This window comes from Sparus aurata, chromosome 11 (genome assembly GCF_900880675.1).
Source record: "Sparus aurata chromosome 11, fSpaAur1.1, whole genome shotgun sequence".
NCBI lineage: Eukaryota > Metazoa > Chordata > Actinopteri > Spariformes > Sparidae > Sparus > Sparus aurata.
The window spans coordinates 10,679,551-10,696,485 of NC_044197.1; the positions used below are offsets into that span (position 1 = coordinate 10,679,551).

The following is a 16,935-nucleotide window of genomic DNA, read 5'->3' on the forward strand; positions in this document are numbered from 1 at the left end:
CACCGCCTCCTTGTGATGAAAGTTGACTGATGCAGCTAGAGTTTGATGAATCACTTCTTACTGTCAGAGCTGAAACTTCCCTCTCATTTAGAGGCTCTACACTCAACCAAATATCTTCCTGCAGTTCAACCGACCCTGTCATCGTATTTTTAGCAACACACTTCCCTTCCCAATATTGTTTCCAGATATGAAATGATGCTTTTGTGACTGCTTTGGCATTAAATTGGTTTAGTCATTAAATAGCACCCACTTGCCTAATCCTTACACCAAATGTAGACTAAATGTACTCCATATGATCAAGCAGCTCATTTATGTTAAATGTTGTTTGATATCCCAATCACTCCTCATACTATCTCATACCTAAGGTGTGAGAAAACATAAGATGGGATAACAATGATGTTGTGCTGTAACTTAAAATACTTTTGATAGTTTACAACAATATTAAGGAAAACAATGCCAAACTGCATGACCAAAAACAAGGTTGTCACCTGCATCTGGAAGCAAATAATATTATACTTGTTTATCTGTTTATTCTAATTTTTGACTTAAAACAGACACCATATTTTATTTATTATAGGTGTTTAGCTACCTTATTTACCTAATATACATTGTCAGATTTCCTGTTTTATGAGCTTCATATTCCTGACACTGTTTGCTTGGTCACATGCCTGAGATCTGCAGCACCAATGACTTGCAAAATTCCACAAAACATCAGACACACAGTACATCTAGGGTTTACAGTGGCCCATTGGTGGGAGCCTCAGGGCACTTCCCAACTTTGTTCAGTGGGTAGTTCTGTCTTTATTTTGTGACACATTGACATGTCAGCCCCCTTGTCACATGCTCCCCCCCTGCTGGAGGTGAGATGTATGACCAGAGTCTAATGCCCTTTGTTTTGTGCTTCCTCCCAGGTGGCCCTAATTTGATTCAGGGGGAGAACCTATAAAGAGGGAGAGGAAGGTGGCGGACTCTCTCTCTCACTTCTCCTGCTGCCAGCATGAGCTGCGACTTGAGTTTCGGCTGTCTGATCTAAAATGTGTCAGTTTTGTGTCCTCAGCTTACGGAGTGTTTTGGTGAGCCCGGCAGCCCCTGTTTTCACGGCTTTGTTTCTTTAGTGGTAGTTTGGGTGACCCTAGGTTAGAGGGGAGAGCCCAAGTCCTACGAACCTTTGTTGCCTTGGCCTGGGTGGCTGCCCTTCCTTTGTGTTTTTTCCTTTTGGCTGGCTCACCAACCTCTTGGGTTACTAAAAGTCTCTGCGATCAATAAATTGACTGATTATTGTGTCATTATTGTCTATTTGATTATGTTAGGCCCTCTGGGGACGAGCTACACTTGGGGGTCGTAACACCCCTGAAACATAATTTGCTATTTGGTAAGGGCAGGAAGAACCTCTGAGAAGTCTTCTACGTCTCTCTGACTTTGAGTGTGAGCTAGGAGCATTAGGTCCAAAACCTGCTCCACGGGTTCAATATGTTAAAACTGTCACCTGTTGATTTCTTACACTTAGATAATATGAGCTGACTCTGCCCTGGCTGGGAACCCAGAGCACAAGGGGAGTGTTGGTGATGTATCCTGTCTTACCATCACCCCCTGAGGTACAAAGTAGGTAGGGCCTAGCCTATTAGCACGCTAACGTCAATAGATATCCTTTAAATGTCACACATACAGCTTTGACATAACGTTTAAAAAAAAACCTGTTATTCTTTTACATTTTGTTGACGAGAAATAGAGATGTAAGATATGTGCTATACTGATAATACTGCAGCATGCAATAGCTGACAATGGGTAACAGCATAAATAAAAGCTACAAAAATGTAATAAATAACAGAAGATATGCTTCAATCATTATTATGTACATGTCTCATATATATTCATACATAACAACAAGAATTTAAAACACAAAAGACTTGCACAAATGTGTAATATACAAATCATACATACGTATATACACAGAATATTATGAAAAAAAACCCATCACATATATTCTTGTACATAAAAATTATCTAGAATATCTAATACCAATATTTGATAACATGGTCAATACCACAGGGAAAAACTGTCACAATTTTGGGGGAATAACATTTTTGATGTTTATTAAAAGATAATTATAGCTAAGCTGCCGTACTGTGTGATAAGCAACACAGCATTTAAGATGATTGGGTTGTGAGGAGGCGGGCCTGCACTGCAGCAGTGTTTGTGTCGACTGGCTGTCAGAGAAGGGAGAGCGAGAAAGCACAGCTGGTATCAGTATCGATTCTGGTGAAATTGAGCATTGAAACAGTTTAAATATTCTGTATCAATATTTCAGCATTTTTTGACAACACTTCTCTCACTGAGGTTATTAACACCTCAGTGCACAATGAAGCCATGAGGCCTCATCCAGACTTGCCAACACTGAGTCTTACTCCTTGGGTTTCTCTCAAACACAGGTCTTGACATATTTTATCACCATTCAGCCCTTCACATCACCCTCTGCTCCATCCAGTCCCTTTACCACTCACAACGAAACTCTTAACCCTGCATGCAAAACCACCAACAAATTCATCCCTGTCTTACATTTGAATTCTTTAAGGTCATGCATTTTGTTACTTTATTAAGAAAAGGGGATGGGATCCAATCTGCCCCATGAATATAACTGAAAGTAAGCCCTCGCAGAACGAGAAATGAACAGGGGATTTACTGTTGCTTCACACCATAAACAAAAAGGAAATAGTTTGTGATAGTAATCAAAACTTCCTGATGATTAAAAACAAGATAAACACCGCAACACCATTTCACACGTACGAGAGCAACCAACACTTTGATAATCAAGAAAACAGAGTACGTCGGAATCAATCAATCAAAGGCTGCTATATTTAAAGTAAAGATCCAGCACAGACAATTATAGATATTCTACTCTGGAGTTTGGAGAGGGGTGCATTCTATGAAATCATCTTTCCAAAACTAAAAATATGATAGCAAACTTGTAAGGAATAGAGTCAACTGTTGGTGTATCTGCTCTAATGTTAACAGCAAACGGTAGCATACCCAGCTGACTAGCTAGCTACCTATAATAGTAACCAGAATGATTTGCAGAGAAATGGGTCATGTCATTGTAACAGGTAATGCTACAAAGTACTGTTTGGACATACAAACATTAAAGTATAAATCTTACTAGCGGTGCTGGTTGTCCAACTATGTCTTGCTAAAGTGAGCATTTAACCAGTCAATAAGTTATTTTGATGCTGTAACAACATGATTTCAAAGACTTGCACGGCTCTATATCAGCCTGTCTTTCTTTCTGCAAGTAAGACCTTCATTGGCAATGCTCTCTCTCTTTTGTCTCTGAACAACCTGCTGTAGTACCTTGAAATATCAAACAGGTTTCATCCATTGTTTTCTGCCCTCTGTAGGATTTAATGAGGAGCCAGACCCTCTGAAATCATCTGCAGCAGTGCTGGGTATAGTAGATTTCGTAAATGCCTTTTTCATGAGTGTCAGTCAATATTTCAGGTATGCACATGCCTTTCTGTCGCAGAGAAGATCATTACTGTGAACAGCAGTTTTGTACTAGCTCCAAAAACGCCTGCCACAAACTGATGTTGGCATTCAATTTCTTAATCATCAACTTCAACGAGACAGGCTACTGTTGAATCAGACACAATCGCTGCATATCACGTAGCTTACATAGTGGCTCATTAGAAACTTAACTAACTGTGGACTGTTTAACCTATTTTATATAAAGCTCATTGGTCACATTTCACAAGTCTTATTTTTATGCACTGTTTTATGACATGACAAAAGTAGAACAAACGTGTTTAAAACAATGTTTTAGCGAATTAACTTTTTTGTAGATATATGCCTTTTCTGAGTTCAGGTTCAGGTACCATTTTTTTTAAACAAAAAACTTGCTTGTCACCATGTTCTTTCAGTCGGCTAACTAACTATGATAGTAAGTCACCTTGCCCTCTCATTATACTTGTGGATCAGTTATATTTACTAATGTTCAGTGGTAAATTTAGATTTGTTAGAACAGAGCTCATAGCTATTGTAGGAGTATTTGGAGTGTTTTAACATTATAATGCAGTGGAAAAACAACATCTTGTTTTACGTTTTTTACATTTCTTTTCTTTTAATAATGATATTTAACTGAAGCCACCCTTCACTCATCCCTGTTTTACTTGCCGGTCCAATACACTTGCATACGTTAACTAAATGTTTTTTGGTATGGTGAAGAAAGAGAATTGCACAGAATGTTCTCTGGCCTGTGATAGGCCTTGAAAGTAAAACCTCAAAGGATGAGTGATAACCAAGGGAGGATTTACTGCTGTTTCATCGCTCAGGAAATGGAAAAAGTGACTATATTAATCTATACCCCCTGCTGATTTCGAACAAGATAAGTGATGCAGCACCATTTCAAACGGATGTGTTCAGCGAACACCTTGAAACACGAGTTGCAAAGTGCTCTGGAATCAGAGGCTGCTTAACAACGTTTTTCCAGTGAATTAAAATGGAAGACAGAACCTTCCTTTTTAAAACAGAATAGATTTTGATTGAAAAGCACCAAGAATGGAGGACTGAAAGTGTAAGCAGTGAGAAAAAAAGGAATGCAATAAACATTTCAATTAATAATAGGGGCCAATATTAGATCACATAGAATTAGCGCATATACAGTAAGGCTGCAATATCTGTATCATGACTTTACAAAACTAAGATAATGTTTCCGTTGGGATTGTGTGACCTCAGAGAGACCTCAGCCCAGTAGCTTCCTATCAGCTTTACCAGTTACTACTGACAGGGCTGTGCTTTGTGCTACCGTTAGCTGCTGAACAACAGTCGTTCACTTGTTCTGTGGCAGGGGATTGGGTGTGTGCTTTATGCTTCTGAGTTAGCTAAATGCAAAAAAACCAACAGGCTCAAGGGCTGTGCACGGTACCTATATCCAGCTAGCATTACCTCATGTCTCACATTTAAGAACACTTAACATTGTCATCTTGAGCGTGAACACTGAACAAGGCTATTGCTATTACTCGCCGCTGTCACATCTCTCTTCCACTCTTGTGTGACAAGCAGACTAATAGCTTTGGCAATATATCTGCCAGTCAAGCACAATGACTGCGCACAGGCAGGCAGGTGTGTTCGTAGACAGACAGGTTCAAATCTGTTCGTATGAGCTGAATGAGACAATTGAATGTGCTTATTAAAAGCTCTTCAACAGCCACATGTACAGGATTTTTATTTTATTCGTCAGAGCCTTTGATTAATTGATTGCTATCGGGATGTTACAAGACTTTCAATAACAAAACTGCTTCAAGAATAACTTACCAACCACAGATTTAGTTAAACACTGTCAAAAGAATTTTACTAATTGCACTATGAAAATCAAACTTGAATCATGCTCTATAGTTCATAGAGATGTGGAGGTGTTTAAACCCACATCATTTGCATGAGCTGATGACATGCGCTGATGACTGTCAACACTTCCTTTTCTGCCTCATGCTTGGAAGCATTTAAGAACTGATGTTGTAGTGAGGTGTGCCACAGCTCTTCAGTAGCTCGACTGGCACGCAACCTCACCATGTTCAGCCACTTTAAACTGGTGCCACTGTTACTGGCGCTGACTCTTGATCGCCAAGGTAAGATTTGTTATTTTTATGGAGCTACTTTACTGTTTCACAGAGGTTATAGCATGCAGTTTAAAGAAAACTAAGTACAAGAGGAATATTCCACATACAGTACTATGAGACATGCAGGGTAAAAAGACAACAAGGTTTGTTTTAGATTCTTTAGTCTCTTTAGTTTAAATGTGTATGATGGATCCCTTTTTTTCTCAGTTCATACAGAGGAAATCATCGGAGGCAAAGAGGCTGTGGCACATAGCAGGCCATACATGGTGTATTTGGAGAGGAAAACGGACAATAACTCGAGAACAAAACTCTGTGACGGCTTCCTTCTGAATGAGGAGTTTGTGTTGACTGCAGCCCATTGCAAGGCCGAGTGAGTTTAACTAATTTATGTTGATCTACTTGGAATAAGACAACTGAGACCCATGACTTAAGACTTCAATTTAAAGTATAACAATTGATTCCCTAATTGTCAAATAAGTCTTTAAATAAATTGTATTCTATGAAAACAATCCAGGTCCTACAAAGCCTCGCTGGGAGCTCACAATGTCAGTAACCAAAATGGGGTACAGAGTCTCTCTGTGAAAGAAGCATTTCCACATGAAAACTACAGTCAACTAACTCACCACAATGACATAATGCTTCTTAAGGTAATAAAAAAAATAAAAAATATTATTTGGTTTTGCCTTTTTTCTCTGTCTTTTGATTTTCATTATTCCATTTCCAAATGCATTATTGGACACATTAAACAATGAGCACTAGAATCCTGTACAGATTACAATTATACCTTGTATCTTTCTGTCCTCAAGTTGAGCTCCAAGGTGAAGTTCAACAATGTGAATGTGAAAGCCATCATTCTCGCAGATGAATGTGACGGCTCTCTGCCAAAATCATGTCTCGTCTCCGGCTGGGGAGTAACAGAGAACAATAAACGTGGGTCTGATGTTCTCATGGAAGTCAATGTAACACTCTACGATGATAGCGGGTGTGCTGAGAGGAACTGTTACTGCTCTGTGGGAAAAACTGGGCCGGGCGAGGTACGTACATTTTTGTAACATAACATGGGCAAGCAAACATTCAAGCAAACATCAACAATGATGATATACACTGTGATTCACTGTTAAAGCACTCACCGCATATTGTGTATGTAACTCCAGGGAGACTCTGGTGGTCCGCTGGTCTGCGAGGATGGAAAGGCATATGGGGTGGTGTCCTTCAGGAGCAACCCGAAAGACTCAGATCCTGTCTACGTCTACACAAAGATTCCTGACTACAGAAGCTGGATCAATTCAACGATTGAGCATCATGGAAAAAAAGTAATGACTGACTGATCAAATCACAACATTTGAATTTATGTTGCATAACACTGAAGTTGAACTGTTAATTTCCAGACTGAATCCATAGCAATTAGACTGTCAGACCAAAGCTGGGACTTCAAAGACATCACAGATAGATAAAAAGATAAAAAGATTTGTTTTATTTGGAAAGTTAAAACAACTGAAAATATGAATGTGATTTGGCTTGAAATCAGACATTCAAATGTAGATTTGATGCTGTTTATTAGGTGTGATATATGTTAAACTAGATGCTTTTTGCGTCCTCCTGCTCTTAAATCCAACATTACGTTCCACTTTGTGTATCTTCTTCTTGACTTGATAAAATCAAAACACAGGATACTCAAACTTTGTATCGTAGCATCTTTTATAAATGATAAACTGCTGCTTGTCTCGCCATGTTTTCTCAGTGCCTCTGTTAAACCTGTTTGAGCATGAATTAAAAAACACAAAAGACAACACTGCCTCCCTGTGATGAAACTGTACTGATGCAGCAAGACAAGGTTCACCTTTCATTTCTTTAAGTTTTCCTCTACTCTTTTAGAAGCTCTAAACTTTAAAGCAATGATAAGTATTATAACATGTGTGGAGGAGAGACTGGGGAATTCAAACTGATTACTCTGACTACATGGAAATGTGGGAGTTTACGTAAACAAACCCTTTTTATTTAACAGTTCTCTAGGTTGCCACCCCTTATTATACTTGTGAATCAGTTGTTATCTGTTTACAACAGACACCATATCTCGATTAATATTGGTGTTTTACACATCTACACCGATGGTAAGACATTAATGAACACGATATCTCAAATAATATAATAATGGTTTTAAATAGCTTTGTGCTTTTGGTGCATTAATGTTCACATCAGGAAGACGCCTTTTACATTTTGTTACTTTGCCTTTTGCACCACCATCAGGCCATTTCCATTACTTACACGACTTTAATTATGGCTGCATTATTAAACACACATACAGGCAGCATGTACTCTATATGTATACTGTAGATATATTTACATATATAATAATACATGCTATAAACCAATTTGGAGAGTTTTGCTAATTAAAAAGGTATAATTTCTTATAAACTGGAAGCAAGTCCAAGCCAAGCAATGAAGCAACCACTAAGACTCCAAGATAGAGCTCCTCTAATGGCCACTTCATACTGGCCCCTTTGCTTTCTGCCCTGAACTTTGCTTCCAAGCTTTTATTGAGCCGTTTTCAAGGCCGCTGAAATAACTAGTGGTGCTGCATGCCCATATTTCAAGCACCAAAAGGCATGTCTCCTGGTTTTATAAATATATATACTGATTATATACTGATATACTGATTCAAGAGTGAGAGTCATCCATATCCACACATCAGTATAGACAGCAATATACTTTAAATATGGACAGCCTCTGTCATGATGTTTATAGGCGCTGCTGAGCTCGGTTTCATTGCCCGCTTACCTGGATCTGATGCCCATATATGGCAGCACTCCCCTCCAGCATTCCCCGCTACTTACTGTGGCTACAGTTAGCAGTAGTAGCTATTAGTAAGGGTTCCATCAGGAAACTCACGGACTTGAGGTAGAGCAGCAGAAAGCGGTTTCTCATAGTTGGTGGTGCGTGAAACAATGCACTTTTTGTGGGTGATCGTACCCAGGTTACATGGTTAAAGAATAGGCATTTGAGTGGGAGAGACGGGGGGGAACACTCTCCCTACTACAAGTCAGTGTCCCATCATAAAGATTTTGAAACTGTTCTTTTAAAAAGGTTCAGAACAGACATGAAGGACAATATAAGCATGCTTCTGACTCTATTAAGGGTAACTTTTGGACTTCTACAACTAATCAAATAGACACTGCAGAATCCAGGGGCGCCGCCAGGGATTTTGGGCCCCATGAAAAGAAATCTAATTGGGCCCTTGTATAGGCTGGCAAAAAAATGTGATGCCATTTTATATAAAACTATGCATTTTAATGATATTTTTGACTATCCATTCCCATATTTGTGAAAAGTACAACATGACAGTTACTTGGTTACTGCTCGCTGTCTCTTTTGTAGTCCCGCATGAAGGTCTAATTTATCTCCACAACTGTAGACTCACAGGTGGTAGCTTTGGATTTGGGGCAAGAAAATACATATATGAGGCCATATGGTCGTTGCGATTTAATCTTCTGATTTCCAGAAAAATATAAACATTTCTCTGATTGTATTGAGAGTTGTATTGAGTCACACAGTCTGCATGAACCAGAAATGTTCTCCTCTGTTCCTACTGCAATGCAGGGGGTGAGAGTCCCAAACTGCTGACCAAACATTCTATTTTAGTGATAGCTGAATTTGAACTATATTATATATACACAAACATATGCTATTTTTATTCCAGAACTGTTTTTAATACATGAAAATCACTGAAATAAATAAGGATTATAGGCTATTTTTATTTAATAGGGGGCTGCTGCTGCTGATAATGATGCACTTGACGTATCTGTTCGAACAACATGTTTATTTCAATTATACTCTGCCTCATTGATCACCATGATCTTAAAGTTGGAATTATTCTCCACCTCAGTTCTTGGCTTTCTTGGCATACTTTTAACCCTCTGAAAATGATGGTGGAACATCTGGTATTAACATTACTGTCTTCTGAAGGATGTCAGGGGCTCAGTTTTTAAGATGATTTTAAGCCAGCATCATAGAGATCTTGAAATTGAAATGAATCCGCTGATACCAAACATGTCATGCTAGCTTACTGGGAAAGGAGCTAAATATCCCTCTCAATGTGAAATGATTACTTGTAATAATAACTTTCAGTCACCACTTAATGAGGGAGGAGATGAGGATAAGGAACCTGCTGCTGCTGAAATTGAGAAACTAGATTCATGGCTGACTGACAGTCTTCAATCTTTACAACTGCTGACATTAGCTTTAACAGTTCTTAAACTGTGTTGGCTGTGAACTGTGCTCACCTTTCTTTTGAAAGAAAGTTGTGAGGAGTGGCCTCCCTCTCCTTGCTTTCTTTCCCTTTCTGCCTTTTTCTTGTGTTTAAGGCTCCCTGATTTTGCTTTCTTGGGGAAAGACAAGTCTTGGTAAGCAGCAGCCACTCCGCTACTTGAGCTGGTTGGAGACGCATCCTCACGCACCTGCGGTGGACTGAACCATTATGTATTGTGAGGGGTGAGAGGGGCCTCAGACAGCCTCCACTATTTTTTTTTTATATGGAGTATTTGTCTCTCATCCGATTTAATCTGTCAATTTTAAGTTAGTTATGACACTAATTACTTAGAAATAAAAAAATAAATAAAATAAAAACAACATTTTTATTTTAGGCCTTTCGAGGGCCCCCTCCCCATTGGGGCCCTGGGTAATCACTCCCACTTTTCCCCCCAGTTGAAGCCCCTGACAGCATTCTATTCCTACTATTTTGTAATGTAATGGATAGACGAACGTATTTAAGGGGATGTTGAACATTTATCCCTCTAATGAAGGAAGGTAAGTGCTTTTAGAGTTTCCAGAAACTGTCGTAACAAAGCAGGGTGAGGACTTTTCACATTTCAGCATAGCTGCACATTAACAGTGCAAACACAACTACAACAACCTACTTAAGTTGCATTACTGATACTCACCACAGTAGTTATACAGCAGCTAGCTGGCTCTGCGATGGATCTCCATACAATCCCTGACTTCTGAAATGTAGCAGAAACAAGAAGCAATAACCAATGAAAACAGACAGCTTTATTGAAAATATTATTATACAGATTCTCCCATGAAATGTCTGTTGACATTGTTCTCATTGCTATCCCTGAAGTTACCTCCTTGAGATGATCCACCTGCATTTCCACCTTCCATCTACAGCAGATTTGCCTTTTTCCTGCAACATGTTTTCATTATTAAGCCCTACACAGTGTAGCGAACAGCTAATATTCCTCTGTCACTATAATGTTGATGTTATCTTATATTAATGAGGCAGTGAAAGTAATATTTTATATCTTTTGCCCTGGCTACATTATGCTAACTATGCTAACATAAAAACAAGTAGTCTTAGCATCTAATAGCTAGCCCAGTTTTCAACATGCATTTTTCAGCCCTACACAGTGTGGTTAACAGCTATGCTAACATTCCTCTGTCACTACAATGTTGATTTTAGCTTATATTAATGAGGCAGTGGAAGCTATGTTTAACATTTTGGGTTTCTTGCCAACACACTTCCCGACATATTTTATCACCATTCAGCCCTTCTCATTGGGCTCTCCCTTAACCAATAAGAACCCTCTTTTAACCCTCCATTCGAAACCATTATCGATTCATCCCTGTCTTACATTTGAATTCTTTATGGATGTGTGTTTTGTTAGTTAAGTAAGAAAAGGGAATGGGATCCAATTTGCCTTGTGAACATATATAACTGAAAGTAAGCCCTCAAAGAACACGAGACAAACAAGGGGGTTAAGGGGCTTAACACAATAAACAAAAAGGAAATGGTTCACGATAGTAATCAAGACTTCCTGATGATTAAAAATAAGATATACACCGCGACACAATTTCACACGTACGTGTGCGACCAACACTTTGATAAACAAGAAAACAGAGTACGTGGGAATCAGAGGCTGCTATACTTATATAGTAAAGATCCAGCACAGACAATGATAGATACTCTACTCTGGAGTTTGGTGAGCAGACGTGTAAGGAATAGATTCAACTGTTATATCTTCTCCAATGTAAACAGCAAAGAGCAGCATGCCCAACTAACCAGCTAACTACCAATAATAGTAACCAGAATGATTTCCTAAGGAATGGGCCATGTCATTGTTTATATGATATATTTTATTTTTATTTTTTTCAAAACAGACAAAGTAGGCATACAAAACAACTACAAAAAAAAACCTCTAAACCAAATACACACGGGCAGATGACTGCCAGAGTATCAGTCATGTTGCAAAGTCAGTTTGGCTCAGAGTAAAGACATGGCAGCAAGAGTTACAAATCAGACAATAAGGTCTCATCCAGCGTAACAAAAATGGTTACCACACCCTCAGGAAGTAGTTTTGTGCATTCCCCTTGTCAAAACTATTATGTTCCATCTTGGCAATAGAAAGGCAATGAGTTTAGTTTTGGAGTTATGCAGTCTGTGTAGGACCTTAAATTGAATTAATATGTATCTAGAACTAATAGAGCAACTCTGTATTCTGGACAAGCCCTCCTCCCACAGTTCATCCGACACAGGGGCTCCCAGCTCTGCAGCCCAAGCTTCCCTGAAGTGACTGGCCTCTACTGGTGTCGTTAAAGCAGTGACAAAGCAGGAGATTAAATGTTTGGAGTCAGGTTGAGAGAGAAGTAAAAATATTTAGTTTGGAGCTGTTGAAATGAAGTAAATGTATCACCCATGTTAAAATCACCAATACAGCACAGCCCCCTCTCTCTCCAGTCCAGAAACACCTTGTCCATCAGTGCCTTAAATGAGTGACTGTATGCTACAGGGCTCTGAATTGAGACATCTACCAACCTGGTTGTCCAACTATGTCTTGCTAAAGTGAGCATTTAACCAGTCAATATGTTATTTGGATGCTGTTACAAAATGATTTCAAAGACTTGCATGGCTTGATACCAGCCTGTCTTTCTTTCTGCAAGTAAGACCTTCATTGGCAATGCTCTCTCTCTTTTGTCTCTGAACAACCTGCTGTAGGACCTTGAAATATCAAGCAGTTTTCATCCATTGTTTTCTGCCCTCTGTTGGATTTAATGAGCCAAACCCTCTGAAATCATCTGCAGCAGTACTGGGCATAGTGGATTTCCCAAATGCCTTTTTTTACAAGTTTAAGTCCATATTTCAGGTAGGCACATGCCTTACTGTTGCAGAGAAAATCATGGTCAACAGCAGTTTTGTACTAGCTCCAAAAACATCTGCCACAAACTGATGTTGGCATTTAATTTCTTAATCATCAACTTTGGCGAGAAGGGCTACTGTTGGATCAGACACAATCGCTGCATATAACGTATCTTACGTGGTAGCTCATTAGAAACTTAACTAACTGCGGACTGTTTAACACTTCAGGTTTCCTTTAGTTTTAGAATTATACCATATAAAAGCTCAGTGGTCACATTTCACAAGTCTTATTTTTATGCACTGTTTGACATAACAAAAGTAGAACAACGTGTTTTAAACAATGTTTTACCAAAATTAACTTTGGTTCATTTGGGTTTTTGGAGATATATGCATTTCTTGAGCAAAATGGAAGATAAAATGTTCCTTTTTAAAACATACTAGACTTTGATTGATAAGCACCAAGAATGGAGGACTGAAAGTGTAAGACGTGTGAAAAAAAGGGATGCAATACACATTTCAATGAATAATAGGGGCTATTGTTAGATCACACAGAATCAGCACACATACAGTAAGACTAATATCTATCTCATGACTTGGCAAAACTAGGATAATGTTTCCTTTGGGACTGTGTGACCTCAGAGAGACCTCAACCCAGTAGCTCTTGAAGATTTGTGTTAGCGGCTAGTTTGCTACGTTCTAAAAGCTCCCTGATAAATACATAAATAAATCATTCTGTTAAATGCAACAATCATAAAAACACAAGCACAATAGCTGTCACCAACGTACCTCAGTCCAAGAAGGCTTCCCTGTGTCAGAGTTACTACTGACTGCTGCAGGTCTATGCTTTGTGCTACTGTTAGCTGCTGAACAAGCCTGTTTCTACTGTAGCAGCTCTGTTCTTTGGCTCAAGGGCCGTGTGCTTGGTGCTCCTGGGTCAGCAGCTAAGCAACAGTTGTTCACTTGTTCTGTGGCAGGGCATGAGGTGTGTGTTTTATGCTTCTGAGTTAGCTAAATGCTGAACAACAGGCTCAAGGGCTGTGTACTGTCATCGCTACCGATATCCAGCATTACCTCGTGTCTCACACTGAACAAGGCTATTGCTTGTACTCATCGCTGTCATATTTCTCTTCCACTCTTGTGTGACAAGCTGACTAATAGCTTTAGCAATATATATGCCAGTAAAGCACAATGACTACGCACAGGCAGGCAGGTGTGTTGGTAGACAGACAGGTTTAAATCCTTTCATATAAGCTGAATGAGACAATTGAATGTGCTTATTAAAAGCTCTTCAACAGCCACATGTACAGGATTTTTATTTTATTCTTCAAATTCTTTGATTTATTGATTGCTGTCAGAACTTAAGAGATTTTCAATAACAAAACTGCTTCAAGAATAACTTACCAACCACAGATTTATTTAAACACTGTCAACAGAATTTACGACTTGCACTATGAAAATCAAACTTGTATCATGCTCTAGAGATGATAGAGATGTGAAGGTTTTTAAACCCACATCATTTGCATGAGTTGTTGACATGCGCTGTAAATACTTCCTTTTCTGCCTCGTCCTTTGAAGCATTTAAGAACTGATGTTGTCAGTGAGGTGTGCCACAGCTCTTCAGTAGCTCGACTGGAGTGCAACCTCACCATGTTCAGCCGCTATAAACTGGTGCTACTGATACTGGCGCTACTGATACTGGCGCTGACTCTTGATCGCCAAGGTAAAAAAAAATTTCAAGGCGTTACTTTACTGTTTCACACAGGTTATAGCAGAATATTCGACATTCATTACTGTGAGACATGCAGTGTACAAAGGTAACGGTCTGTTTTAGTTTCTTTGGTCTCTTTGGTTTAAATATGTATGATTCATCCCCTTTTTTCTCAGTTCATGCGGTCATTGGAGGCCAAGAGGCTGTGGCACATAGCAGGCCATACATGGTGTATTTGGAGAGGAAAACGGAGAATAACTCAAGAACAAAACTCTGTGCTGGCTTCCTTCTGAATGAGGAGTTTGTGTTGACTGCAGCCCATTGCAAGGCCGAGTGAGTTTAACTTTATGTTGATCTACTCGAAATAAGACAACTTAGACCAATGACTTGACTTCAATTTAAAATATGCCAACAACTGATTCCTAATTGGCAAATAAGTCTTTAAATAAATTGTATTCTATGAAAACAATGCTGTGAAAAGACTCCTTGATAACCTTCTTGCGCTTAATTTAATCAATCCTACAGGTCCTACAAAGTCTCTCTGGGAGCTCACAATGTCAGTAACCAAAATGGGGTAGAGCGTGTGTCTGTGAAAGAAGCATTTCCACATGAAAGCTACAGTCAACTAACTTACTTGAATAACATAATGCTTCTCAAGGTAAAAGGCAGAAAAAAATTTGTATTATTTGGTTTTGCCTTTTTTCTCTCTCTTTTGTTTTTCATCATTCCATTTCCAAATGCATTATTAAACACATTAAACAATGAGCACTAGAATCCTGTACCGATTACAAGTCCTTGTATATATATACATATATAAATATATATATATATAAATGTATCTCTTTGTGTCCTCAAGTTGAGCTCCAAGGTGAAGTTCAACAAAAATGTGAACGGCATCGCTCTCGCAGATGAAGGTGACGGCTCTCTACCAAAATCATGTCTCGTCTCCGGCTGGGGAGTAACAGAGAACAATACACGTGGGTCTGATGTTCTCATGGAAGTCAATGTAACACTCTACGATGATAGCGGGTGTGCTGAGAGGAACTGTTACTGCTCTGTGGGAAAAACTGGGCCGGGCAAAGTATGTACATTTTTGTAACATAACATGGACAAGCAAACATTGGTCAACAATGATAAGTGACTCACTGTTGAAGCACTCACTGCATATTGTGTATGTACCTCCAGGGAGACTCTGGTGGTCCGCTGGTCTGCGAGGATGGAAAGGCATATGGGGTGGTGTCCTTTTGGAGCAACCCGAAAGACTCAGATCCTGTCTACGTCTACACAAAGATTCCTGACTACAGAAGCTGGATCAATTCAGTGACTGAGCATCATGGAAAATTAAATGTATGTGCAATATACTGAAGCTGAACTGTTAATTTCCAGACTGAATCCAAAGCAATTCGACTGTCAGACCAAAGTCGGGACTTCACACAGACGTCACAATAACATGATTATTATAAAGGATGTTTGGAAAGAAAAAAACAAGAAAATATGAATGTGATTTGCTTTTAATCAGAACTGAGACCTATTTTGACTTTTAATAGTATAGCTGTTTCTTTCTGCTACTAACACTTTGTCAACTTTACATTATAAATAGGCTTATAAATACAAGTATGGCTTGAAATCAGGAATTAAAATGTAGATGTGATGCTGTTTATTAGGCACGATATATGTTAAACTAGATGCTTTTTCCGTCCTCCTGCTCTTAAATCCAACATTATGTTACACTTTGTGTATCTTCTTCTTGACTTGATCAATTGAGGACACAGGATCCTCTAAGATTGTATCGTAGCACCTTTGTTAAACGATAAACTGCTGCTTGTCTCGCCATGTTCTCTCAGTGCCTCTGTTAAACCTGTTTGAGCATGAATTAAAATCAAACACAAAAAACAACACTGCCTCCTTGTGATGAAACTGTACTGATGCAGCAAGACGAGGTTCACTTTTCACTTCTTGAAACTTTCCTCTACTCTCTTAGAAGCTCTAAACTTTAAAGCAATGATCAGTATTATCACTTGTGTGGAGGAGATACTGGGGAATTCAAACTGATTACTCTGACTACATGGAAATGTGGGAGTTTACGTAAACAAATCCTTTTTATTTAACAGTTCTCTAGGTTGCCACCCTGTATTATACTTGGGAATCAGTTATTATCTGTTAACAACAGACACCATATCTTAGATATAATAATATTCAATTAATAAAATACATGCATTAATATTGGTGTTTTACACATATACAGCTATGGTGTGACATTTATTTGTACATATTTTGTGAGATTCTCTATTTCATGTGTTTCATTTACTCTTTCAATTGGGTACATTAAACCTTTTTTCCCCAAATAAAGTAATAATGGTTTTAGTAGCTTTGCGCGTTTGGCATATTAATGCTCACAACTGGAAAAAGCCTTTCACATTTTGTTACTTTGCATTTTGCGCCACCATCAGGCCATTTCCATTACTTACATGACTAACTAGTGGTGCTGC

At 38.8% G+C, this 16,935-nt stretch overlaps 1 protein-coding gene across 1 annotated transcript; it reads left to right on the forward strand.

Annotated features, from left to right (window-relative positions):
* Window positions 1-5,485: 5,485 nt before the first annotated feature.
* Window positions 5,486-16,342, forward strand: LOC115591531 (uncharacterized). Its single transcript, XM_030433605.1, has 10 exons — window positions 5,486-5,615; window positions 5,814-5,976; window positions 6,121-6,253; window positions 6,413-6,640; window positions 6,761-6,931; window positions 14,314-14,458; window positions 14,623-14,779; window positions 14,972-15,104; window positions 15,303-15,527; window positions 15,632-16,342. Exons 1-10 carry the CDS (start codon window positions 5,558-5,560, stop codon window positions 15,809-15,811), a joined length of 1,593 nt encoding a protein of 530 aa, XP_030289465.1. The 5' UTR covers window positions 5,486-5,557; the 3' UTR covers window positions 15,812-16,342.
* The last annotated feature ends 593 nt before the right edge of the window (window positions 16,343-16,935 follow it).

Coding starts and splice junctions, on each gene's coding strand:
- LOC115591531 (XM_030433605.1), top strand. CDS start 5,558: ATGTTCAGCCACTTTAAACTGGTGCCACTGTTACTGGCGCTGACTCTT. Junction 6,254..6,412: donor ATGACATAATGCTTCTTAAG/GTAATAAAAAAA, acceptor TCTGTCCTCAAG/TTGAGCTCCAAGGTGAAGTT. Junction 6,641..6,760: donor GAAAAACTGGGCCGGGCGAG/GTACGTACATTT, acceptor ATGTAACTCCAG/GGAGACTCTGGTGGTCCGCT.